The following is a 12,489-nucleotide window of genomic DNA, read 5'->3' as shown; positions in this document are numbered from 1 at the left end:
AACCTGAAACTAAGTAAAAATCAGCAATTTGGAATAAAATCATATTTTTTCCTAAAACAAGAAACTTCAAAAGTCAAAGCTATATCAAGTATTTTTATAAACAATGCATTAAAAAATGCCAGAAAGCAGGAGAAACCATGAATAGAAAATGGTCATACCTGTTAAATATGGCTAAAAGCACTCAGGTTCAAAGGGATTGGCTTCAGACTGTCCTGGATCTTCTAAATTACAAAGACTAGATCTGCTGCTAAATCAGGTGTTCCTGCCCCCAGTTTGTCATAGGGTTTCTCTAACTTTAGAGTGTATGGATCGTGCCTAGGGAAGGAGCTAGGGAGGGAATGGGAGACAGAGGCACTTTAAGAATCATATAAGCTTTTTGAATAAACAGAAGTTCTCACTTTTGTGAGCTTCATTGAAGGAATGCAGTATCCCTCAGTAAGGTCACCACAGCAGCAGGAACAGGAGCAGCAGCAGCAGCAGCAGCAAATTCATTAGAACAATTTGTTGGCCTACTCTTCCATCCACTGAATAAACATCTCTGAAGGGAAAGGAAACCCAGCAATCTGTGTTTTGTTTTTAACGAGCCTGGTAAGTGGTGCTGATATAGGCTCACAATTGAGAACTACTAATCTAGTGTTCATTTCTGCCAGTATCATATCATAATCTAGTTTTCTAGCTGGAAAACTGTATCTGACCTAACATGTCACAACTGCTATAAAACTGATAATGGTAATAACAGTAGTTTGCAGGATCAAAAACAGATCAGGCTAGATATGCATTTCTTTGACTAGAAGGTTTTTAGAACAGTGTGTTTAGGACGGAGATGGTCTCTTCACTTTCTCAGTCCTCACTAATCCCTACTCTTTCTTACCTTACACTACCATGTGTGGTTCTGACTAGCTAATGGCTACTCTAGAGTTCAGGAGGAGGTAATTCCAAAAGGACAAATTCGGTGACTAGAGAAATGGTTCAGAACTGAAGAGTGTGTGCTGCTGTTCTTAGAGGACCTGGGGATTCAGTTCAGGACCCACGCTGCAGCTCAGAACAGTCTGCAACTTCAGTTATAGGAGATCTCTTTTTTGGCCTCCATGAGCACCAGGTAATTGTTTGGTATGCATGTATACATGCAGCCCAACATTCATACACATGAAATAATTTTTTAAACAATGATGACAAATTAGAATCTGGTTCAGTATGGTCCAGCTCTTGCTCAAGATTAGAAAATCAAGTGAAATAGAGACCATGTGATTCAGAAACTGCAATGTTATACCCTGGCCTTCCACTTGTGGGTTTATGCTTTTTAGCATAGGAAGAATACTCCAAAATGACATCTTAAAGTGTCCCTCCTCCACCCACCAGCCTGAGATCTTCAGAGAAAAGATTCTATCTGCATAAGTATTCCAGAGGCTGAAGTGCCCAGTAACTACAAGGAGGGCTAGCTTATAAAAATTTCAATTTAAAATCACTGGTGGAAACGCTATATACCAAACATGTGCAATAATGTCAAATCACTTAAAGTACTTCAATATATTCCAAATCTAATGCATTAAGCAGATTTAAATACATTAAAGTAAAATGCAGGGTTTCATCATCTTAAAGACAAGAGACGTGCATTTAAGGAACTCACCAAGACACCAAGCGTGCACTAAATTTGAATGTTTTGAAAGAACTACGAGGGATTAAACACAGCTTTCCGACCCGAAGCAATCACTGAGCATCCATTTAGGTTCCCTGAACTAATGACAAGAGCCCCCAGCAGCTGCAAGATCCAACACACGCTGTCGTTTCATAGTTGTACAACGTTCCACTAGTCACCTGCTCCTTTGGAGCCCTTTCTCCACAAAGATGCAGATAGCATTAATATTCCAGTAACTGTCAACAGAACAGTCCTTACATTTAAATCAGTTTTGCTGGAACAGTAGAATAACAACTTCTTTAGTCGGTCTTGAAAATGAACTAAAATGTTAGCTGTAAAATGCCCAGATAATTATATGTATGAGCAGTTATCAACTTAAACTACACACTTCAGAAAGACTCAAAAAAAAAAAAAAAAAAATTCACAAGTCGTCTTCCTAGAAACAAGGCAGCACTTGACAGCCCTCCTCATATTTTGTTTTGTACATACGAACATAATTTACAAACGTAGTCCTAAAAAATACACTCTTGTACATATTTTATTTACTTTATATGTTTGCCTACATTCACCTTTGTGCACTATATGTCTGTCTGGTGCCCAGAGGCCAAGAGAGAGCATCAGATCCCCTGAACTGGAGTTCCATGTGGCTGGGAGCTGCCAGGCCCTCTTGGAAGAGCAGCCAGTGCTCTCAACCACTGAGCCGTCTCTCCATCCCCACTATACACTTTTGCATCAGGGCAAATACTTCCATCTTTGCAAATATTCTATAGACTAGCTTCCTGCCACATTAAAATAACAAAACAAAACACAAACCCATAACTTTGCTTATGGATTAAATACTGATACTCAGAATACACTAAATTGTCACAAAATAAATGTAAACAGTAACACCATCATTACTATCTTATACATTATCCCATATTAACATTGAAACAGTAACACAAACATATTTAACACTAATAAAATGCCAAATGAATGCAATAATGAAAAAAACACAATTAAAATTCTGTGGGAAGGGGCTAGTTGGGAAGGAGGAGGGTATCTCTAAGAGAAGGAAACACAGGAGAGGGCAATGGGGTGACTATATTTATAACATATTGCATGCATGGATGAACTTGCCCAAGACTTAACAAAACAATAAAGTTCTCAATTATTAGCAGAAAAAGTAAAAGAACAACTTGCAAGATCTAGAACTGCTTGTGCTTTTTCAACCAACAAAAAGCCTTAAGAAGGTCAGCTTTCAGGATGGCTTGGGAGTCTTCTCCAGTCTTTTGCTTTTGTTCTCAGTCAGGTTTCTCTATGTAGCCCTGGAACTCACACTATAGATCAGGCTGGCCTTGAACTTATGTCTGCCTGTGTCTGCCTCCTGAGTGCTGAGACTTAGGGCATGCACACCCAGCCCTTCGCACGCAGCTGGAGCCCAGTGATACTAAGAGTAGTGGAGTCCTTATTAAGTAATATGATGGAAGCTGGCAGGGCGATTAAGCAAACCATACACATTTTAATGTTAGAAGCCAAAAGACAGACCTTGGAAACAACAGAGTAAATAAGACAGGAAAGAACATCGCTTCACAAAAGGACATGCCAAAAAGCAGCACACAAAAAGCTAAAGGGATGCAGGTTTGAAGTAACGATCCTGTCTAAGTTCAGGAATATCAGAGGATATAGGAATGATGTTTTTCTAAGCTGAGATGCTGAGATCTCTGATTGTTTATTCCATTCAAGATAATTTACTGGGGATGATTATGAGCCTGACAGGAGAAACTGAAAGAAACCAGAGATGAAAATTCTAAATCACAAAAATACTTTACAGAATAACCCTGAGACATCTCACAAATAGTTAAGAAAAAACAAAAAAAAAAAGCTATAATAAGCTCTCATTATCCTGAGGCATACAAAAGTACAAAAATAATCTAGCAGTCTACCTATAATAAAATAAAAACTAAATGACATCTTTAAATTACTAGATATAACGATTTTTTTATTTATTTTAAGAATGGAACCAAATTCATTCAAATCCTTTCAGCTAATTTTGCAAGTGTGGTTCTGTGTTACAAACTCATCTGTTAGGAAACACAATGTGATTTTCCTCATGAAAACAAATTAGAGGTAAGGGTCCCTCTGCCCTGTTTCTGCGGCAGTAGTTCAAGCACTGAATCCATAACCTCAGCTTGCTGGTCAGGTTGCTCTGCCACTGAGCTGTGCTCCCAGGACCTTTGAGTGTATCTGATTAAGACTCACAACTAAAAACAGTGTGGAACTAGAAACAAGTCCTTCTATGATATTTAAGAAGCCAAGGACATTCCCTTTTCTGGTCTTTTGGACGCTGCAGCACAGGAACATGGGGATCCAGATATGACATTAGATATAAGGCTTGGTGACAACGACATTACTTCAAACAACGTTACACAGTAATGAAAACACATGCTACCCATAACTGAAGACACTGTTTTTGTTTCACTTCCGGTCTAATTCTTATTTGGTAGTTTTACAAAAAGCCATCAATTCTCAAAACCCTTCTGCTTAGGACCTGGTAGCAACCCTTTCATTGTGATGTTTAATCCCCAGAACCACGTAAAAACCGGGCGCGTGGGGTAATCCCAGAACCTGGGAAGGGACATGGAGACAGGGACTCCCTAAGCATGCTGGAGAGACTAGCCAAAAACAGTGAGCTCGGGGTTCAGCAAGGGACCCTGCTGCAATGTAAGACGGGGAGCTATTGAGGAAGACCCTGAAGTCCATCTCAGGCCTCCATTAGCATACTCACACACAGGGACAAGTCCCCTTCCTACACACATGCAAACACCACCCCCCCAGATACACATTCACTTAAAAAGAAAAAAAAGCAAGATACCCTTAGGGTAGAGTTAACATTTCCTTACTATTAGGTTTTAAAGAGATTAAGATGATTTTTCAAAAGCTGTTAAAACTGCAAGGGTAAACCATTATGAGGATAAAACATTGATGACTTTTTTTTTTTTTAGATTTCATGAACAATTTTATTTTCTGATTAAAAAATGAGAAAAGTATTTGGTCAGCCTACCTTAAAAATAGAAAAGATAAGTATAAATGAATTTCAGTTAAAAATTACTTTAGCTATACAAAAGCCATAATGGATTTAAGATCCATTATAGCTTTTTTTAAAACTATAAAAACAAGACAAAAATAAAAGTAGAGAAAAAAAGTCAAAATATTAAAAATATATGTATGTCAATTACTCAGAAATGTCTTTTTAAAAACAAAAACAACAAAGAACAAGGATTAGTTTGATTTTGAATTTCTTTTTCCCCTTTTCCTTCCTTTGACACTTAGGAACACAAAGCGACCACCGCGCTAGATTGACCACCTTAAGGGACTATCGATATGTACAGTGTGTTAACAATCAGAACATAGACTGAAGCTGAGTGAGGCAGCTCACCCCGAACACTCGCTATGGATCACAAGCTCCAGACCATCTGGGCACTTTCATAAGTAGGGCAGGTTGGGGTGGAGTACGGGAAGGGAGAGAGAAAGAGGAAGGAAAGTAGGAAGGTGTCTGGATAAGGAGAAGATGTGCTGTTATTTTTAAGGTTTGTTTTTTAACCTAAGAGTATAGATACACAATTTTACTTATACACTGAGTTTACCTATATTCCTATTCAGAAAGGGTTAAAGTTTTATGGAGTGTGGTGGTACACATGTAAGGACACTATTCTGGGAGCTGAAGCAATAAGAGCAAAGCTGGATTAACAAGACCCTGTGTCTCAAAAAAAAAAAAAAAAATCTGAATTTTTTTTCCAGTTCTCATACATGGACTTAAAGCTACCTATAAGTTCCTTATTAAATACAATTCTTCTGCAATTAACTTGCACTCTTACAATACCTCAAATTTTTACTCAGCGGAAAAAATAAAAAGTTTCTGATCTCCAGGAAAACCCTACTTTTACAAATGTAATGTATCTTGTAAACTGCATTGTCTTTGTGAGCCACAAATCATAAGGTATTAAACACAAGCAACAGACAAAAGCCTGCATATTACATTGAACTAGACAGGCCCTAACTAAGCATACTAGAGCTACTTAAGAGTCATTTAGGCCTAAAAATAGGAATGGAGGATTCCAGATAATGTTAAATTATTTGGGACTCATTTTCCTGTTCTTCTATTCAGTTAGCAACATCCAAGACAGAAAGCAAGCTCAAGGCAGAACATAGTCAGTTGATCTTTTGAAATGTGATTGCCTTTTATCTTGACTGTCAGTAACTTAGAATAAGGACAGTTTCTCCTGTCACCTCTCTGACTCACTGTTTCACAGCTCTCCTAAGTGACGAGTGCCTCTTATTTGAGCACACTATGCAGTTCCCAACATTTCTAACTCTACTGGAAAACTCCTACTTCTAAAGTCCAAAGACACATTTCTGTCCCTCCCTCTGCACACTGAGGCGCCCCAGGGCCTGTCACTTCCATTCCATTGCCCAGCCAGAGTCGCTGTTCTAGCTTGCTGTTTCTACAGGACACACCAGACAAATCTGAATCAGCTTAGCCTTTTCTCACTACTTCCCTGATCCTTCTTGTCAGTACTTTGCTTGCTTAGGGTCCCAAAATGGTTCCTCCCATTCAACCAAGAACAATGTTTTTCCAAATCGCCAGCTGCTACCACAGGTTTGTTAAATCCAATTACTGGGTCTTCCCTATCATTTCTTCTTGAAGATGAAATGGAATATAACTGAGTAGAAACTATCAGACTGCATTAAATAAAGTAGAATTATTTCACGTCATTTCATACTTAAATGTGAGTACTAGGTCACAGCATAAAAAAAAAATGTATGCTACCAATGGATATTTTTATTAGCTGTCTGGCTTTAAAAGCAAACAAACAAGCAGACAAAACAAAACAAACAAACCAGGCTCTTTCTATAGCCCAAGGTGGTCTCCAACTCCAGATCCTCCTGCCTCACTTTCCGGAGGACTGGGTGTATAGGGCATACCATAATGTCTCTTAAGTTTAAACACCAGTCTACAGTATAGCCCAGTCTTTCATTGGCTACAAAGCTCTAACCTGGCCTTGGACAAAGTTCCCGTGGACTCCTCTCTCCCAATGGAGTCCACACAAGCAAAGCTTTCATGCAGTGGTTCTGCCAATCACTGCTCTACCTAAATGTCCTCCAAGGCCTACCTGTACTCACCTTTTAGTATTTCAATCGCCTGCTCCAAACTCTATCCTTCCTATAGCAGCAAACGTCCCCTCATACAGATACACTGTGGACCTCACAAATGATCCCCCTTTACTGCTTCCAATATTTCACACCGTACTTTAACCATGATCCCCAGTTCTAAACTATAAACTCCTTTAGGGAAGAAGCACATTTTACTGACAGTTCAACAACACTCAGCCAAGTCTGTGCCACACAACTGGTGCTGAAAATTTGGTAAGATGAAGAAAGACTAAGGACTCGCCTGGACAGTGCACCCCTATTGTGAGGGTGGAGCAACATCTCCACATCTGTGTTACCACCCCAGCAGAAGCAAAAGGGGACCCCAGGCAACAATATAGCAGCGCCCACTTCCATGCTCTAAGGCAAAAGGAAGGGCTCAGAGTTTGCAAATTCAGGTAGATACCAGGAAAGCAAATAGAAATCTCAACATCCTCTTGTAGGGAAAACCCCATTTTATACATAACTATCTCTCAATAGAGACAGGCATTACTAAGCTAAGTGAAAGCAAAAAGTAGCACAAGATACCTGGCTGAAGTGACTTGCTGTCTGCTGCCTGCTCCAGTGTTTTCCCAGAGCCCCAGACTCCCTGCTACATTGATATACTAGGGGTGTGCCTAACAGATGCTCCTCATGGAGACGCTGATGCTTCTTGTGGGTTCAGTTTACATACTCAATTATCTTCATCTGTAAGGTGTCTGGTGTACGTCTTACACACCCATACTTCCGCTGACCTCCCTCCAATTAAAAACGGTGCTCGCAACTTTGACAGACTCTGCCAACTGCTGGCTTCAGCTGTGCTTTTCCACAGAGTTCATAAACTAGTATTACAGGAGTCATTTTTTTTTCTACCTAATCATTTATTTTGGTTTAAAAAATAATTTCTTGGGCTGGAGAGATGGCTCAGTGGTTAAGAGCACTGACTGCTCTTCCAGAGGTCCTGAGTTCAATTCCCAGCAACCACATGGTGGCTCACAACCATCTGTAATGGGATCCGATGCCCTCTCCTGATGTGTCTGCCAGTTACAGTGTACTTACATACATTAAATAAATAAATCTTTAAAAAAAAATTTCTTTAATCCTTAATTATACCTATAATTAAGGTAACTGTAAATCCTATTACAACTTAATATTAATCAAAACTCCATCTGTAATATGTAAACTTCCTTATCCACGTGAAATTTTATATATCCATCCAAGTAAGGTAATTTAAGGACTGCCTGGGAAAATGTTAAAGGTCACATGATATGAACTTGCGTTTCAAAGAGGCCCAGATGGCTGTGCTTATTCACTTACACAGGATGGACACGCCTGCAAACGCCTTTGCTGTAAAGTATGTCCTTCTATCTCCGCCTACCCCTCCTCTTTCACCAATGCAGATGAGCCAAGTTACCCTAAGGAAGTACAGCTCTGAGTGAAATCCCAGCAAGAGCTCTTAGGTGCTGAGCGGTCTCTACCCTTCTGTCTAGATTACTTGATCAGCTATCATCGACTGGCCACGAAGTGTTGGCGCCTGAGTTTTGGAGGGGCAAATTCAAATCATAGCGCTCACCGGGCAGAATTCTATCACAGCCTTATTTTACATGTCACTTTTAATTTTCATTCATTCTTTAAATTTTAATCTATGGGTACTGGTGTTTTGCCTGCATGTAAGTGCACCACCTACATACAAGCTTGGTGCCTGCAGCAGTCAGAAGAGGGTATCAGATCCCTGGGAACTGGAATTACAGAGGGTTGTGAACCACCACGTGGGCGCTGGGAATCAAACCGAAGTCCTCTTAAACCCTGAACCATCTTTCCAGCACTTAAAATATAATTTTAACCAAAAAAAGGCAAGTGACTCGTTTATAAACAAATTATGCTAAGTATCTAAATGTATTTCACGTAGGTAGCTTAATTTCATATTTCAAGTGGTAGCCTCCTTAGTATTGATCTCACTCTTGGTAAGACAGTGAGCAGTCATGTACTGTAAGAGATGCAAATACCTGATTCTCTTCTCTGACGATGCTACTCCAGTCTGAAGGATACAGCATTCTCGGTTATAAAAAAAAAAAAAAAAAAACAAAAAAAACCTACCACCTGATTCTGTGTGTAGGTGAGCTTGCACATGACACCCCAACATGGCTTAAAAAACACATTTTAAACTGTGAGCTGCATATAATCAAGGGAAGCGATACTTCAAATGTTTCCAATGTTAATATTTTTTTTAGCATTTTCTCATTTAAAAATTGGTGCAACTGAGCAGAACCTTTTCTAACACCTTCATTTCCTAGCTAATGTGCTTAAACAGATTAAAAGGAAAAAGTCAACTGCGGACCACTAAATGAGAGAAGAAAGGAATCATTTTTATTTACAGGTTAGAAAACTCTTAGACTCCTTGTTTTACCGACAAGAATACAGCCCATAAATGTTAAGTAATTTGCTGAAGGTCCCTATGCTACTAATAGACTCAGAAATAGAATAAGGTATTTTAATTACATTCTTATCACTTGTTACTTAAGTATTAAAAATAATTATCAACTCATAATTAATTCCTGAGGAAGAACTGCTTTGACACGCGTCTACATTTTCAAAGTTGTATAAAAGCTAATAAACTTCGAATTTTAATTGCCAGGACAGAAAGCAACTATTCAAGAACTTTATAAAGTGTGTGTTCCTAAGCTATCACAATGAATTTCAAACGACGTACTTATCGGTGTTAGCTGGACCACAGGAGGAAAGCCGAGACTGCACTAACGATCTACTAAGGAAGTGACTAGATCCCCCACTCCAGAGCACAGGCTTCCAGCTTAACTGAGGAAGAACGAGCATTTTTTACGCTGCATTTGTGTTTAGAATGAAAAGTTTGGGAAATGCACGCTAAGGCTGGTTCTTGGCTATGCTGAAGATGTGAATCTGACACTGTTGGCACAAGCTAAAGGTCTGAGCTTAAAAGAGACAAACAGAAAAAGTGAACAAGTTCCTTCAACCGACAACTTTGTCTCTCCAGCACCCACACCGTGAACACCGGAACAGACTGAGATTTTCCATTGCATGCCCAGAAAACCATTTGGTTTCGGCTGTTCAAGGATAGAACAGGGCACTGCGAGGGCACCAACTTACAAGGGATCAGCTTCAAGGGCCGGAGTCTAACTACTCATTACAACACTCCCTTTGTACGGCTGATTATTTCTACCAAGTACTGGAAGAATGCAGCTCTTCTCTTTGAACGACACCGTCAGCCAAACACAAGATGGCAAAATCTAGTAACCTATACGGCAGTTATGAGGTACAGGGTGGACGAGTGCACTGTCTTCATATATCCTTAATAAAACTGAGTTACAAACATTACACATTCCAATTAGGACCTCTGGCGTCTCTCTACACTAATACAAATATAATCTCTATTTTAAAGTAGTACCCGTTTTGCAAGGGATCGAATTTAAAAACATGGTCACCGCCATCGCTCAACGGCACACATGCATAAGCAGATTTAAAGCTGTGATAAGCACAAAATCCTTACCCCATTTTGCACAATGAAAACTTGCTCTGAAGTTTCTGCTCTTATGCTACAGAAATAACTTCCAAGGAATTTTCTCCGTCTGTTATTTTGCAGTTGCTTTTCCACCCCCGAGATCTTTTCCGGAGGCAACTCAAGGAGGCAGATAATTCAGTTAGTTCTTGTCGGTAAAATTTCACTCGCGCCGACACCAAAACGTTCAAACATTTGGAATTTGAAAAGGTTGCAAGGAGAATATAGCACTTTAAACTATTCCACAAAATTAGTGTACGTGTAGAAAAACGCAAAAGCCAGCTTCAGCAAGTCTGATAAAAAATGAGTTCGCTGGTCATTTCGCTCACGTCCTCCACGACACTCAGGCAGTCAGGTTACTTGGCCTTTGGGCTAAGGCGGTGGGTTCAAATTTCACACCAGGTCCCTGGGGGTGGAGCGTGCAACCCGACGCGACGTGCACTTGAATAAAAATCCTACAGGCAGCAATGCCACTGTCTCCCTTACGTTAAGAAAAAAGATTATATAGAAGAAATCTCGAAGTGCAAACCCCAGCCGCTCGCGATGTGCACGGCACACCACATTGGAATCTGTCCTTTGAATGTTCGTCCTCCTAAGACTCGGAGCAGAGAGGAGGTGGAGAGCAGGCGGAGAAGGCTGGGAAGGATCGATTCGTTCTCACGAGGAGCATCAGCGGAGCCATTTCTAGGCTGGCGGCTGGCTGGGGGCGCAGCGGCCGCAGGAGAGCAGCGCAGGGGGCCCGAGCCCACCTCCCTCGGCTTCCCGGCCCCAGGCGAGCACAATGGAGCCCCGCTCGCGGCCGCCCCCTCTTCCCGCCTCTCCTCTCAGCACCCGCGGCCTCGGGCTCCGGACCGCGGAGAATGAATGAATCAGAGAACCCAGCCCCCAAGCTCCGGAGGCTAGAGGCTGGCGGCTCGTCCGAGGCACGGCAGCCGCGGCTCGTGCCCCCACCCCGGCTCTTCTCTCCCGCTCCGCGCCGCCTCACATTCCCGGGGCCGCCGCTGCCTCCTCGCACTCCCCTCAGCGGCCGCCTCCGCCGGCCCCGGGCGGCCTGGCGCCGGTCGCTGCCTCTGACTCCACAGAGCGGGCTCCGGAGCGAGCGCAGCCGAGGGCGCCGCTTCCCGGTCCGCGCCGCCGGCGTGAAGCGAGCCCAGCAGCGGAGCAGAAGAGGAGGCGGGGCGGGGCGGGGAGCGCGGCCCTCCCGGCTCGAGGGGCGGAGCGCCGGCGTCGCCGCAGGCCGGCGGAGGAGGTGGGGCACGGCGGAGGCGGGGCACGGGCTCGGACCGGGCCGGTGAGGAACAACCCCGGAGGGGCTTAGCCGGACGGTCCGTCGGTCCGTCCCTTTTTCCTTCCCCTCCCCTAGCGGCCGGCGGCGGGCAGGCAGCGCGCTCGGCTCCCGCGCCGGCTCTGGGCCGTCAGGGCCTCGTCCGCTCCACACACCAGGAGCTCGAGCTGTGTCTCCATCCTCCCCGCAGGAGGACCTTTAAATAGCAACGTCAGCGCGCTCCTCTCCGCACATACGTCACCCTCCGCTCACGTCACCTTGTGCGGGGGATGATGTCACGCGGCCGGAAGTACTGCTAAATTAGGGAAGGAGCTGGGGGAGGCGGGTTGGGCGAGCTGCTCGGTGCCCACCTGCTCTGGTATCTCTCGCTTCTCTCGCTTCTCCTTAAAGGCCAAGGCGCTGGAGACACTCGGAGGAGAGCTCGGAGAAGGAAGCGGCGGGAGGAGGTTTCCTCGGCACAAATGTGCCAAATGCGAATGAATCACTCTTAGCAACAGTGCCGAAGTGTCGCCGGTAAAGTCCTGTCTTCCCTCTCCCACTGGGTTTGCAGCAGCATCCCCGGGCTGTTCACATCCCAACCTGCAGGGAAACGTGGGAGGGAGAGTGATCACTCCTGGTAGACTTGGGGGAAAACCACCGTTAATTTTAGGAATCATAAATACCATTCTGAACATAGTCAACTTTTAAGCTTTCTCCCCTCCTAACGGCATGCATTTTAACTTAGAAAAGAAAAGGTAGAGCTAGGAATAAACCTCTTGCTTGGATAGTAATTAAAGCAGAGGGAGATTTCCAAATGCTCTAAATATTGCTGTACGCAACATAACCATGGTTCTGCAAGGCATGAGTCAAATTCATTAAAGTAAAATT

General features: G+C 42.9%; 1 protein-coding gene across 2 annotated transcripts in view; it reads right to left on the bottom strand.

The window, feature by feature from the left end:
* Nucleotides 1-11,273, bottom strand: part of HOMER1 (homer scaffold protein 1) — a 102,211-nt gene extending 90,938 nt beyond the window's left edge. For both annotated transcript variants that reach the window (XM_080925735.1, XM_080925734.1), the window contains exon 1: nucleotides 10,329-11,273. In XM_080925735.1, coding sequence (XP_080781861.1) covers nucleotides 10,329-10,333 — 5 coding nt within the window. In that variant the 5' untranslated portion in view covers nucleotides 10,334-11,273. The remainder of the gene's footprint in view (nucleotides 1-10,328) is intronic.
* Nucleotides 11,274-12,489: the final 1,216 nt, after the last annotated feature.

The sequence above is a fragment of the Micromys minutus genome, assembly GCF_963924665.1.
Source record: "Micromys minutus genome assembly, chromosome: 11".
Taxonomy (NCBI): Eukaryota; Metazoa; Chordata; class Mammalia; order Rodentia; family Muridae; genus Micromys; species Micromys minutus.
The sequence above is the reverse complement of the archived record's forward strand: the minus strand, read 5'-3'. Positions and strand labels throughout refer to the sequence as shown.